Raw genomic sequence first — 14,919 nt, forward strand, 5'->3', positions numbered from 1 at the left:
ACTTAGCACGCATACAGTTTGTTATTCAATCCCACCTCGCTTGCCACTCAGGGAGCACAATGTACATACCAACCCTGCCATTCCTAGTAAGGGGATCACTGGTTTTGTCCTCATGGTGTTTCCCACCACTCTGCTTGAGTTATATAGAGGAAATCATCTCTCCTTGCATCCTTTCTTGCCCTGGTTCAATTCCCACTGCACTTGCTGCTGCTGCTGCTAAGTCGCTTCAGTCGTGTCCGACTCTGTGCGATCCCATAGACGGCAGCCCACCAGGCTCTGCCATCCCTGGGATTCTCCACTGCACTTAAATAATACTAATTCATACATTCAAATTATAAGGTTTTGTTATCAAAGATTGAGTTTCTCTTCTGTTTCTCATTCTCCTCCTTCTTTTTAGTTGGTTTAGAGAGGAGAGAACAGAGAGGTCAGTATTCTGCCATCATTAACCAGAAGTATCTTTTAAAACTCTGTATAGTAAAATATACCAAAATAAAAAATCATAAAACAAACATCTAATTTTTGCAAACATATTCTTTTGTGATCACTTGAATTTCTTATTTTAATGAATAAACATGCTATTAAAGAAGGTACTAAATTTGATTTATAATCACTATGTCAAATCCACATGATTCTAGCTTTAATGGCAAGTATTCATTTATTTGGAGAAGGCAATGGCACCCCACTCCAGTACTCTTGCCTGGAAATCCCATGGACGGAGGAGCCTGGTGGGCTACAGTCCATGGGGTCGCTAAGAGTCGGACACGACTGAGCGACTTCACTTTCACTTTTCCCTTTCATGCACTGGAGAAGGAAACGGCAACCCACTCCAGTATTCTTGCCTGGAGAATCCCAGGGACGGCGGAGCCTGGTGGGCTGCCGTCTATGGGGTCGCACAGAGTCGGACACGACTGAAGCGACTTGGCAGCGGCAGCATTCATTTATTAAACACTTATGACAAGTCCATCACTTTCTGAGAAGCTACAGAGTATATTAATAGTAAAAGACAACTTTTTTCCCCTTAGAAGATTACAATCTATGCAGTGCACGTGTGCTCAATTGCTTAGTCTTGTCCGACTCTTTGCAACCCCATGGACTGTAGCCCGTCAGACTCTGTCCATGGAATTTCCCAGGCAAGAATACGGGGAGTGTTTGCCATTTCCTCCTCCAGGGGATCTTCCTGACTCAGGGACTGAACCTGCATCTCCTGTGTCTCCTGCACTGGCAGGTGGATTCTTCACCACTGAGCCACCTGGGAAGCTCCATATGCAGTGAGATGCACTCAAAAGAAAGGAAGTGAGTAACTGGAGGATTTTACCCACAGCTCTGAGCACCCAGGCTCCTCCAGTCTCACCATGCCCAAGGACAGGCCCTCTGTCCAGAACAGTGGATGTCTTCCTCTTTGTGTCCCCTCCCCTGGCCAGTCCTAGCCTTCAGAACACAGCTTAGTTGTCACCACATGCAAGTTCCCAAAGGCAGAGTTAGTTCCATGCTCTTTTGAGGTACTCTGTGCATTTACCCGTTTTAACCCTCATTAGAGTCTACTTTCAGAGAAGGCAATGACAACCCACTCCAGTACTCTTGCCTGGAAAATCCCATGGATGGAGGAGCCTGGTAGGCTGCGGTCCATGGAGTCACTAAGAGTTGGACAAAACTGAGCGACTTCACTTTCACTTTTCACTTTCATGCATTGGAGAAGGAGATGGCAACCCACTCCAGTGTTCTTGCCTGGAGAATCCCACGGACGGCGGAGCCTGGTGGGCTGCCATCTATGGGGTCGCACAGTCGGACATGACTGAAGCGATTTAGCAGCAGCAGAGTCTACTTTGCTTGTTCTTCTGTTCTCTTCCCTCTTAGGAAATGAGCTCCTAGAGGGACAGTTTCCTGTTCTTCATTATACCCAGAGCCTAGCACAGTGCCCAGAAGTAAATAGCTGCTCAGTAAGTACACATTGCCCACATAAATGGCTTCTGTGATAGCAACTCAATTCTAGGTTGTCTACCCAAAACAGGTTACTAGATTCACCAACCAATAATTAATTTTTAAAAATCACTAAATTGGTACTTAAGTTACACAGTAATTTGTAACAGCCAGAGCCATTTGCCAAGAGAAAGTATAATTTAGAAGCTTTAAAATGTTTGAATATCGCCGTATATATCTCATGAACATCAAACGTTTCATGGGCTTCCCATGAGGTGCAGTGGTTAGAAACCACTTTGCAATTCAGAGGACAGTTCAAATCCCGGTTCTAGAAGATCCCACATGCTGCGGGGCAACTAAACCTGTGAGCCTTGAAGCCGGTGCACCTAGAGCCCAAGCTCCTGAACAAGAGAAGCCGCTGCAATGAGAAGCCCGTGCACAACAAAAATCCGGCACAGCCAAAAATAAATATTTAAAAAAAAAAGTTTCATCAAATAGATACATATAATTTGCCACCCAAGGTCTATTTAGCAAATAATGTTTTTTAAAAGCATTAAAATAATGTTTTTTAATAAATGTAAGAACGCATTAAAATCTGCCTATTCAACATCCTTCTAACTCTAAGAATTCATTAATCTATCCATTAGTCCATCTTTCAGCATTTGCCACAAGATGCCAAAGCTCTTGCTAACGATCTCTATGCCATTACAAAGTGTTTAATTGCAACATCTTAAAAACAACTTCTCTCCAAACTTCATGTTTTTTACATCAAGCTGTGATTATTTTTTCTATTTCTTTGAATTGTTAACATTTTAAAAATCCTACTAAAAGCCAACTTTCCATCTTCTTTTTAAACAATCACCTACCTGTTCTCCATTTTCAAATCCCTCTTTTAATAAGCCCAATTTAATCTTTATAGCTACATTTTCAATTCCCTGATGTGTTCAGACTTACTTTATACACTATAAAAGGACAGAATGTTTGGGGAAAATGGCTTTCTGCTTTGAATCTAACTTCCTTCTTAAGAAGTATTGTTTAATCAAATAATATTTGATATTTAGTATCAAAGTCACTTGTCTATAAACTGGAAATGACCATTAATATGGTCTTCTCTATCTTAAAAAAGGTTCCCCCTTTTTAATTAAAGAAGTAATCATGACAAAAGTACTAAAATAGATTTCGGGTGGGGGAACCTACATTTTTTTTATTTTGTACATCTAGCCTCCCAACACTGAAGTTCTTTACTGCTACTCCACCAAAGGTGCAGTTCACATGGCCTTCATTCATTGACATTCACTGTAAGATAAAATTTGAGGAAACATATAATGTATGAAGGCCATGTGATCTTAATCAAATGTCTTATAGACCCTAATATTTAAATATGATCCCACTGAAATACTATCCCAATGTCTAATCCATTTAGAACTACATCTTTTAATACACGATAAATATCACTTAAAAAAGTCTTAACCAGACCAAATTTATCACTACAGTAGATACTATCTTCATCTGTGGAAATAGCTTGCTTAGAAAAAGAATAGAAACAAGTCTATGCTTCCTTAAAGAGAATTAAGGTAATTAAGCACTCTCAGCAGCACTAGAATATACCCTTTGCTGCTGCTGCTAAGTCGCTTCAGTCGTGTCCAACTCTCTGCGACCCATAGATGGCAGCCCACCAGGTTCCCCTGCACCTGGGATTCTCCAGGCAAGAATACTGGAGTGGGTTGCCATTTCCTTCTCCAATGCATGAAAGTAAAAGTGAAAGTGAAGTCACTCAGTCTTAGCGACCCCATGGACTGCAGCCTACCAGGATCCTCCGTCCATGGGATTTTCCAGGCAAGAGTACTGGAGTGGGTTGCTATTGCCTTCTCCAATATATCCTCTAATATACCCTTATTATTACCAAAAAAGCAAAAAATACCTGAGAAGAGACTCACAGAAATAAATTTTTCATGGCAAACATATCCATATATAGAATTGAAGAGAAGGAAATATGGTTAGCTGTAAAATCTTTCTAAAAAATCCTCGATATTATGTGAAAATTGCTCAGTCATGTCCAACTCTTTGCAACCCCACGGACAATACAGTCCATGGAATTCTCCAGGCCAGAATACTGGAGTGGGTAGCCTTTCCCTTTCTCCAGGGGACCTTCCCAACCAAGGGATCGAACAGGTCTCCAGCATTGTAGGCAGATTCTTTACCAGCTGAACCACAAGGGAACCCCTTGATATTAGATGCTGAGTTTAATAAAAAATAAAACAATTCCCTTCCATAGTTTCTTTCTTCTTGCAAATACGGAGGAATAAAACATTAGTAGGAAGAAAGATAAGGAAGATAAGCTTTTAACAAAAGCAACCTACAGCCCTTTCGGTCTTCCAACAGCAACCAGAAACCAATTTGCAAAATATGAACATCAGTCTCTTTGGGACTGCCACTCTATCACCTCCATGTGGAATCTCTGCGTGTCATTACTGCTCTTTTGAGTCTCCTGTTTCAGAGGCATGTTCATTTCACTGCCACACTATTTTCTCCTAATTGCCATCTGTAATTTTATATAGTCTACCCCCTTTTAAGGGCCTGGACCTACAACATACCTCACAGTTTTTTTCTCATCCAATGTGAACCTAAATTCTCAGAATGCTAGCTAATATTATCTAATACAAATGAAAAGAATTTTTGCTTATCCCAGATCATATAAAGTCTGAAAAGGCTTAAAAACTCAAAAAGTGTCCCATTTTAAGTTTTCTTTTTTAAATGTTTTGACTCAAAATTCATGCAGCACAGAAGTGTGAAACTAAATGAGTATGTTGATTTAAAAAAAAAAAAGGCAATATCCCACACATCAGTGTTAGACTCAGAAATTATAAAGATCTATCAACTGGTGTGATTCAAAGATCAGTGAGAAAATCTGCCTATTATCCCAAAATATAAACAATATTCAACACAAAGTGCAAAGGAGAGTATTTTAAGCTAAGTTAAATGCTTATTGAATGTCTACTATGTGCTGAATACTGTGCTCAAATATCACTGTGCAAATAAGTCTGCATTTTGAATTTCAATTAAAATGACCTTTATGCTAGTTGAGCTTCTTACCTAATTTATTAGAAAGGTAAGGAGAGCTCATGCAGCAGTGGAGAGCACTTACTGGCTTCAGTGGGTATCAGAGATGGGGCTTAAAGCGGGCTCAGCTCATTACTAGGTGTTTGACCTTGGGCAAGTTATTTAGGTTTCAGTTTTCTCAGTTGTAAAGAGGATTATAATAGTATGTACCTCATTGAGTCACTTAGGAGAATTAAATTAGGTATTTCAATATGCATGGTACCCAGCACATAGTAATCACTTAATGTTAACTACTATTAGAAGCAGTTAAGTAGTGGTTTATTGGTATTATCATTTTAATCAAAGATCTGCAGGGCTGAAAGGCAGTCTCCAGCTGCTTGTGGTTCTCTGAATGATACAGTGTAATTCTCCAGTAAATCAGGCCCTCCCACCTTCTTGAGGCTAGAGTAACAGAATCCACTGAAAATTGTTTCCTATTATTATGTGTTAAAAATCTAATATTAAAAATGTTTTCAACATTCTACAGAACATCTAGACACTGGTGTTCTTAGGACGAAAAGACTTGCAGAATGAGTAGTGTTTGATTGGGCTATGGCATTTATTAGCTCCAATTAAGAATCCTTTACAAATGCTTTCTGAGTTTCTATCCCTGCCATGGGGTCACTCTCAATTGTTACAGAAACCCTATGTTGCAGGACAAAAAGAAAAATTAAGTTGCAGCTACAGTTCTTTTGTTCTAAGAATCTGAAACTAATGGCCTCTTTGTTGCTCAGTTCCAGGTACTCATTTCCATCCTTATCTCACTTGACCTCTCTGCCGCATCTGACACTGCTGACCACTTGCTCTTTCTTGAAAAATCTCTTTTTGGCTTCTCAGTCAGTGGCTTCCTTCCTCTTGGCGCCCACACTTAAATGTCACTGTTCCCAAAGATGCTTTTAATCTTGTTTTATAGAGATGCAAGATGAAATGCCTACATGGGCCACAGGGGTGGGCCAAGGGCACACTGGCAAACTTTGCTCATCTAAAGGCAGCAGACTCAAACCAGTTTCAACAAGTTGCTGGAATTAAAACACACACACACACACACACAAGGACCTATGGTTTCCAGATCTTCCAATTTTTCAAAAGATACAAATCCAAATTTTCTCACAAAAATCTTCCATGTCAGCAGCTCATTTAAACTGTTAAAACACAAGGCATGTGACCCTGAGCAAGTTATTTTACAAATCTGTTTCCTCATCTATAAAGTGTCAGTGATAAAAGTGACAAACAGTGAATGCCAAACAAAAACTTTTACCGGCTTCCATTTTAATGTCTGTTCTACATTATCCCAGGTTTCAAGCTAAATATATAAAACTGTAAATATGTATAAATATACTTTACTGGAGCAGGGTCCAGAAAGTTTATCAGATTCCCAAAAAAGACTAAGAACCACTGACTAAGCCAAATTTTTCTACTTCTACAACTTTAGCTGTTATTTATACAAGGATGGATCCCAAATTCACATCCAATTACCCAAAGAAGACCACTTTACCTCTGTAACCAGCCTCGCCACTGACTTCTCTCCAAGCCCATTGCCACTGCCATCACGGCAGTCCAAACCTTCAATCTCTTCTCAGCAGCTGTCCATTTGCCCTTCTTTGTTCCACTTTTTTATGATCTGAATCCTCCAAAATGCAAATAATTTATTTGGCCAAAGGCCTACATAAATGTATGAGAAATCCAAACCTCTTAACCCAAGTACAGACTCCTTAGGACCTGCCCAAGCCAACCACTCCCTCTCCTATTATAGATTCCTACTCCCCCAGTTCCTACAATTTGCAATACAGAATACTCCTTTGTCAGGTCCCACCTCCTGGAATGCCTATCTAACTCCTCCTATTCACTCTGGGCAGAAACCCACCCCCCTGGAAAATCCTTACTTCTTGCCCCAGGCCAGAGTAAAGAGACTTTCCTTCCTCCAAGCTAAACTATCCCTCCTCATTCAATGTTGTAAATGTCAACTTTATTTTTCTTCTCCACTAGACTAAAACCTCCTCAAGGGCAAACAAAGTATCTTTCTTAAAAGGCCCAGTTGTTTTTCAGTCACTCAGTTGTGTCCAACTCTTTTTGACCCCATGGACTCGCCAGGCTCCCCTGTCCTTCCCCATCTCCCAGAGTTTGCTCCAACTCACGTCCATTGAGTCGGTGATGCCATCCAATTATCTCATAGTCTGTTGCCCACTTCTCCTCCTGCCTTCGATCTTTCCCAAACCCTGAGCTACCACTAAAGAAGCTGATGCGATAAATGAACGAAACATCACAGGCTTCAGCAAATCCTACCGTCACCTCGGATAAGCATCCTACCTTCCCAAGGTGAGCCTACCAAATCAGCCATAGACTATTCGGCTTTTCAAAACCATGCAACACACACACCTGCACGCATATAGCTTCAAGTTTAAAAGGAGCTAAAAGAAAACCCACCTTCTTTGCCCACTGGTATACTTACCACTTCCTTACATTTACCAACTCAAGAGTTCAATGGCAGAGACGAGGCTAACATCAAGCTGCTGAAACTTTGTGAAAATACTTCTAATTTTTTACTGGCACAAAAATATTTGTCCCACGAAGGTAATTATTATATTGTATCTGTACTCAAATACTTACTAGTATTATTAATACATGCTGAGTCAAGCACTCATTCACAATGAAAAAAATTCACATCAAGAATATTAAAAATCTTTAAAGGAAAATATTATCCAAAACCACATACAAGGCTTTATGTGCAGTTCCTCATTTAATCACAACAGCCCTATGAAGGTGTTATCATCACCCCCTTTCACAGATGAATAAACTGAGACTTAATGAGATTAAGTAATTTATCTAAGTCACATAGGTAGGATTCAAAGCCAATGTGACTCCACAGCCCAAGCTTTTAACCAATACAAAACTATCAGTTCAGTTCAGTCACTCAGCTGTGCCCGACTCTTTGCAACCCCAAGGACTGTAGCATGCTAGGCTTCCCTGTCCATCACTGACTCCCATATACAAAAGTATACAACATCATTAAATGGAAGATCCTGAGATCACGCGGTATGCACACACAATCACAAAACAAACACACACAGATCACAAAATGTTAACAATGGTTATCTCTTGAATAGAATGAAACTGTTAGACACAAAAAGTGTCCACCTCTTTGTGACCCCATTGACAGCAGCCCACCAGACTCCTTGTCCATAGGATTTCCTAGGCAAGAATACTGGAATGGGTAGCCATTCCCTTCTCCAGGGGATCTTCCCCACCCAGGGATGGAAACCAGGTCTCCTGTATCGCAGGCAGATTGAATGGAATGAATATGAGTAAATATTACCCTGGGGTCCCCTGGTGGCTCAGACGGTAAAAGCGTATGCCTACAATGCGAGAGACCAGGGTTCGATCCCTGGGTCAGGAAGATCCCCTGGAAAAGGAAGTGGCAACCCACTCCAGTACTCGTGCCTGGAAAATCCTATGGACTGAGGAGTCTGGTAGGCTACAGTCCAAGGGGTCACAAAGAGCCAGACACTACTGAGCAACTTCATTTTCACTTTCAAATATTACCTTTAATCAGAAAAAAAGACAAACAAGAGAAACGGAACAGAGAATAGAAGAGTAAAGTGACCTGAAAGTGAAAATGAAAATTGCTCAGTTATGCCCAACTCTTTGCGACCCCATGGACCACACAGTCCATGTAATTCTCCAGGCCAGAATACTGGAGTGGGTAGTCTTTCCCTTCTCCAGGGGATCTTCCCAACCCAGGGATCAAACCCAGGTCTCCCAAACTGCAGGTGGATTCTTTACCAGCTGTTGAGCCACAAGGGAAGCCCAAAGTGGCCAAGGGGAATAGTATAGAGCATAGAAGAGAAATAGTATAGAGCACAGAAGACTAAAGTGGCCTAGGGGAGTTAAGAGTCAAGTACATGAGCTATCTTATCTAATCTTTATATCAAAAGAAAAAAAAGTGTTTTTTTTCCATTTTACAGATAAAGCTGAAGAACCTGCCCAGTGCAAGAACTGGCTGGGATCAGAACTCAAGGCCCAGTTCAAATGTGGCTGACTTGTAGGGTACTATGCTACAAATAAAATGCAACCAAAAGCTGTCTTAAAAACAAGTCACATTCAGGGAAAGAAACTGAACCAAGTAACCGAGCATCCTAAGTACAACCAGGGAAAAAAAGAGAGGAGCAGGTCAAGAGTATCTCTGTGACTGTCCCAAAAAAGCCAGGACCAGTCGTTACAGTTGAGGTTCTGGGACAAACTCATACCTGATGGGAAAGGAAGACTCCACTGCTGTTTGTTTTGCAAAGCACAGAGCTGTATTAGCATAAATTAAATGGGTTTGGATGGAACACCATTGTACACGCAGTGGAGTATCTCCTTTGGGGACAATTGGCTGCCTCCAACCCAATATCACCCATTCATCCATTGTTTACATGTTACCAGGTATGTAGGGGGAAGAGACTGGGTGCTACCAGTCTGAGAACATTGCAGTCTAACTGTATTCAGATATAAATGACCTCTCCTTATCCATAACTATGGTTCGAAACCTGGAATAGTGAGAGCTGCTAACCCTGGGGGAACAATTCAGGTAAGAATGAATGGATCAGCCATTTTTTTTTTTTTTGCAGTGACATGTCTAATTTTGGGTGCTCTGACTTAGAAATTTTAAAATCCATCTAAACGATAATTTCAATTCTCTATAATAGTACTAACATGATTTACTGAGAAAAATGGTTTGGGGTAGGGTATACAAATTTCCTTACACAATCTTTCAGAGGAAAGAAAACTTGATTACTTCAGACTTATAAATGAAAATAAACATCTACTTTTGAAACTAAATATTTAATAGTGAAAAAGTATACTACCTTAGCCACTTAAAATTAATTCAGTATTTGCCTTGAAAGTCTTTTAGTTTCAAATACAATGTAAATTTTTAGATTATCAAACCCACTATTCCTTCAAAAATAAAATAGCCCATGGAATGATTAGATCAGGAAAGACTGCAGGGGTAGTGGGGTACAAAACTTTTGGGATTTGTACATATACAGATTTTGAAAGTCTGGGAATATGAAGCCAACAATATACCTTAAAAATATCAAATTAGGAAGCAAAGAGATTTTTTTTTAAAAAAACCTTAAAATGTCCTAAGAGATTCATAAACTGATTTCTTCCATACAGTATGCTCTAAAAATAAGGACAAACTATAACAGAAGTAACAATTTTGGGTACACAAGTATCTGAAAACAAGTATCCAAATCAACATGCAATTTCAATAAATCAGTAAAGTTAAACAACCATTAAGTGTAATTTACATTTTTTGTATGAAATCCACACAATTTCAAATATCAAGCCTTTCTTTCTTAAGCAAAGTACTAAATGGCTGGATGGCTGTCATTGTAGAGAAACAGGAGTTTTATTTCAGGCAAACAAAAAGGAAAAGGAGACAAACTTAGCAAGACGCCACAGAAGGAATCTCACTTGCACGCGGAACAGAAGTCAGCACTGACCCTGTGGTGGGTTACCCACTGCCCTGCAAGTGCCAGCTTCTCCTGGATAATAGTACTCTGGGAGTGAGTGGTCAGAGTGTGGAACACCTCTGCCAGCCAACTCCACAGCCTGCTACCAGGCGGGACACACATACCTACACACAGCCTCCTGCCCCAGGTCCACTTAAAAAGAGCTGGGAAGAAAAGAGCCAATAAAAGAGGAAAAACCACCTCCCCAGACAATCCCGCGCTGGCGCTGGTGGGGGGTGGGGGCGGGCAGGGCACATTAACATTTGACTTGCACACACTAAAGAACACCAGGAGGTTAAGTGGAGCCACAGGAAACATCCCATCCCCGAAAACCAGGAAATCTAGATTTGGTAATTTAAGTTTTAGACATTAAAAAAAAAAAACTTTCAAAACTCACGGCACCAAAATATAGCTAAAATTGAATCCGTTTAAACATAGAGGGGGGAAAAATACCCAAACCACACTGTGTCAGCTTTGTACAGTTCCCGGAGGGCTCTTCCACAGACCCTTCTGAGTTGCGGCAATAACAAGTTTCCTTAAAAATCCCCCACTTTTCTATTTCTAGGGTCGAACAGAAGAGTATCACAGAAATCCAAATAGTTATTATCAGAAAAAAATAAACGGACTATCCTTAAACTGTAGACCTTGTTTCAGGAGCTGCCCTGCCCACCTCCACTTCCCTCCTCATTTTTAGTGCTTCCCAGCGGGGTCCGTCCTAACAACCAGGGTCCCCGCCTTGGGTCCAGTCCCCGTGTTTGTTTTCCCGGACAGTGACCAAACAGGACAGGAAACTCCTCCATCTAGGGGCTGTTCCAGACATCCAGCCCCCCTCTCCCTCCCTGACAGTCTCCTCCCCCCTCCCTGCATCTTTCCCTCTGCAAGGCTGTCCAGAAAAGGGGGCTCGAGACTCGAAGGAGTCCGGGATGGGAGGAAGGGTGGGTGCTCGGTCTGAAAATAAACACCCTCGCTTCCTGGGGTACGGGCTAAAAAAGCGATTAGAAAAGCCTGCCCAGTAGAAACACCACCTGAATGTACCTCCTCCCTTTCCCACTGCAACAAGCCCAGTCACCAACTAATCAGCCAAGACAAATCCCTGGAAAACTTTTGCAAACGGGCAGAGAGGACCCTCTCCCCAGCCGGGGGGCTCCCGGGGACGGGGCTGGAGTTTGCAGCCCTGGAAGGGCTCACCGGGGAACGGGGTGGGGCGCGGGCGAGGGGTGCAGGGGCGGAGTACCTTCCACGGACAGGAACTGGCAAAGAGTTTCAAAATAGCCGAGTGCTCTCCCCCACGCCCTCGGGGGTCGCGAGCGCTAGGACCGGGGCTCCCCGAAAGGTGGCCAGCCCCCAATTCGGGCCTAAAAGGAAACTTTCCGGGCCGCGGCTGCACCTGACTCCTCCACCGCCCCTCCACCCCACCCCACGCCCGCAAGGCCGCCCGCCCCGCCCCGGCCTGGGCCGCCCGGAGCGCAGAGGAGGGGGAGAAATAAATCCAACTATTACCGGAATCGGGGGTGGGGGAGGTCAGCGAGAGACTCGGGGGAGGGGGCGGCTGGACGCCCATTCCCCACTCCTAGGCCCTGACGCCCCTGTCCCGGCAACCTCAGGCCTGCCGCCCCGCCAGGGAGCCTCCCGGGGGCCCGCGCAGGATTCGGCCCAGCAGCGCTGCCGTCCCGCCCGGAGGCCCCAGGGGACCCGAAGGGGCGCGGGGAGGCCCGGGGTGCGGGGGCAGGGGGGCAGGGCGCGGCCGCTGCGGGGCCCGTCGGCCCGAGGCCTAACCGGCACCCCCCCCCCCGCTCCACACCCCTACCCCGGCCCGCGCAGGCCGCGCCGCTCGCCCCGCTCCGGCCCCGGCTGGACCCCTGGCCGGCGGCCCGCCGTCGTTGCCCGTGGGCGCCCCCCAGCCCCCCGAGTCCCCAGCCCCCGCCACCCCGGCGCCGGCCCTCTCACCCTTTCATTCTCTGCCCGGGGCCTGGCGCGGGCCGGCGAATCCCCGGCCTCACGTAAGCGTGCTCGCCGCCCGCCCTGCCTGCGCGGCCCAGCCCGCCGCCCTACGGGAGCCCGGGGATGTGGGCCGGGCCTGGGGCCGCTTCTGCTTACCTTTCAGCTGCTTTTTTTTTTTTTTCTCCTTCCCCCCTTTTCCCTCGGCTGGGCTGACAGATCAGAGTGAGAGGCGCTGGCAATGGACTAGGAAGCTCGGCTGCCGCTGCTACTGCTCCCCCCTGGGCTCCGGCGAGAGCCTTTCCCTGTCAAGCAAGAGGGGTGAGGATCATATTTTTATTTTGGAAACTAAAAAGTGCTCCCAGGGTCGGTGATTATTAAGGGGAAATCCCTGAATATACTCTCCAGCCAAGAAGGCAGGGCTGCCGGGGCTGCACAAGAAGAGGCGGCAGCCTCCTACAGCACCACTACAGGCACTGCGAGGACATAACACCAGAGAGCCGCTCCTCTGCCCTCCGAAACGACAACTTTCCTACCATCTTGGAGGCAGAGCAGAGGGGGGCCGGGGGGAAAAGTGCACCCGCTCCCGATAAAGTACCAATTTCTACTTCTCATCTCTGGAGAAAAGTCCACACCGGCCGTCTCCACCGGCGCCTGGGGGAGAAAGCGGGGAAGAAAGTGGGGGTACCTGAGAAACCTTTGCGTTTGCTCCAGGGGGGAAAATGTTTCGGCATCTTCTGATGGAAAGAAATCTTTACAAGACACAGGTTTTCCGGTGATTATTGTTTTCTGTTTTCTATTTAATTTTTTTCCCCATGTTCGCGATAGCGATATTTGAATTTTTTTTCAGGCTAATAATGGTGTTTTTTTCCCCCATTACAGATCTAAGTTCTGGGTTTGATGGTCAGTTTATAAATTTGAACTTCAAGAGACTTCCTAGCCACTTTATTTGTCTGCTTATTTATACGTTTTTGTGTAAAGGGATATTTGTTTCCTCATATATAAAAATTTGTGCTATATATTCCCTTCCAAACTGAGATTGCTGGAAGACAATTGTAAAGGGATGTCTTTTGTCTCCTTTTCCCAAAGCGATGTAAATAAAACCTATTGACTGTTCAGAAAGGCAAGATACAGCTGTTTATTTTTCACAGTGCAAATTAAGGCAGAGATCACTGGGGGGTTAAATACAACTCAAGTATAACTGACCATGTTTCTAGAAATAATCCTAATGCTGTTGTGGTCTGCTTGTGAAGAAAGATTACTGAAAAACTGCAAATAGTTTATAAAGACAGCTTTAGATTTTCTTTTAAGTAAAATTGCTTACTTAGAATTATATCCAGCCATTTGATTTTTTGTTGTTTAGTTTATATCCTTTAAAATTTAGGTTTTTGGTGCATTGCACATGTTGCTGTCCACTTTTCTGTGTCACAGAATTGAGAGTGTGTCTGTTTTTGTCAAGAGTTGAAATGTTCAGAACTTCCAATGTGTTGCCAAGCTATGAATTACTTTTGATATATTGCGATGGATGTCATGAATCAGCGTTTCTTCAGTAAGCAAAAGGTTAGTAGATACAGGGGATCAAAGTTACCCAGGATAGGGGGGATCAAAGCTGAGATAACAGAGAGATGAGGGACAGAAGGGTGCTGCTCACTTGCAACAATTCCATAGAAATCTTACTGAAGGAGAACAAATTGCAGATATTTTGCTATTTTTGTAAAGAAAAGAATACTAGAAAATGAACAAAAGATCTTTTTGTATTTCTACAAGGAATGATGAATCTTGTACTAAAAGTTATTTTTCTGATGCAGATTGCCTGACATAGTGGAAATTAATTAGTAATGTCAGTGCCTTGCATCAGTAGAATCCTTAATTCCTTTAATTTAAAATTGACTAAAAAGCATTTAGAAATAACTGATGACTCACTTTAAAATGTTTATTTTTTGAGCTTCCAAATGTCAAAATTCCCATAACGTTAAAGTGAGTTCAGATAATGCATATAACAGATATTAATTATTTTCATTCTCACTCGCATCTTTATTATCTCAGTTTGAATTCAGTACCTGAATAGTCTTTTTTCTGGAGTTTTTTCCTCGCTATTTGCTAGAAAAATCTAAAGTAATTAAAGTAAAATTAACTGATTCTTAACATCTCAGAAGCCTCAGTTATAAAGTTGTGTTCCATTTACTGTTTTTTTTTTAATCTTTAGAGGTAAAACACTTTGGTCATAACAAGGAAGTCCATTCTCTTAATGAAATCTAGTGGAGTTGAAAACCATGATTTTGAGCAACTTGTTCCTTATATATGACATGACTTAATAGAAATACTTTGAATTTTTCAAGACATTGAGATGTGTTTGATTTAAGCTGACTGCACCCTTTTATCGGAGAAGGCAATGGCAACCCACTCCAGTACTCTTGCCTGGACAATCCCATGGATGGAGGAGCCTAGTAGGCTGTGGTCCACAGGGTCA

The 14,919-nt window shown here is 43.1% G+C and overlaps 2 protein-coding genes across 3 annotated transcripts in view; one reads left to right on the forward strand and one right to left on the reverse strand.

Moving 5' to 3' along the window:
• The window catches only part of INO80D (INO80 complex subunit D), a 67,908-nt gene extending 55,090 nt beyond the window's left edge, over positions 1-12,818 (reverse strand). The window contains exon 1 of one of the 2 annotated variants that reach the window (XM_081577763.1): positions 12,012-12,284. The gene's annotated coding sequence lies outside the window, so the exon portion shown is untranslated. Of the gene's footprint in view, positions 1-12,011; positions 12,285-12,608 lie in introns of those variants that run through there. The other variant, XM_081577762.1, reaches the window with a different exon arrangement.
• Positions 7,265-13,571, forward strand: LOC145540493 (uncharacterized). Its single transcript, XM_081574988.1, has 6 exons — positions 7,265-7,332; positions 11,394-11,446; positions 11,528-12,511; positions 12,669-12,770; positions 12,858-13,224; positions 13,332-13,571. The coding sequence occupies exons 1-5, from the start codon at positions 7,265-7,267 to the stop codon at positions 13,040-13,042; spliced, it is 1,392 nt and encodes a 463-aa protein (XP_081431114.1). The 3' UTR covers positions 13,043-13,224; positions 13,332-13,571.
• Positions 13,572-14,919: the final 1,348 nt, after the last annotated feature.

Source organism: Giraffa tippelskirchi, chromosome 3, assembly GCF_054371585.1.
Source record: "Giraffa tippelskirchi isolate mGirTip1 chromosome 3, T2T-mGirTip1v1.2.pri, whole genome shotgun sequence".
Taxonomy (NCBI): Eukaryota; Metazoa; Chordata; class Mammalia; order Artiodactyla; family Giraffidae; genus Giraffa; species Giraffa tippelskirchi.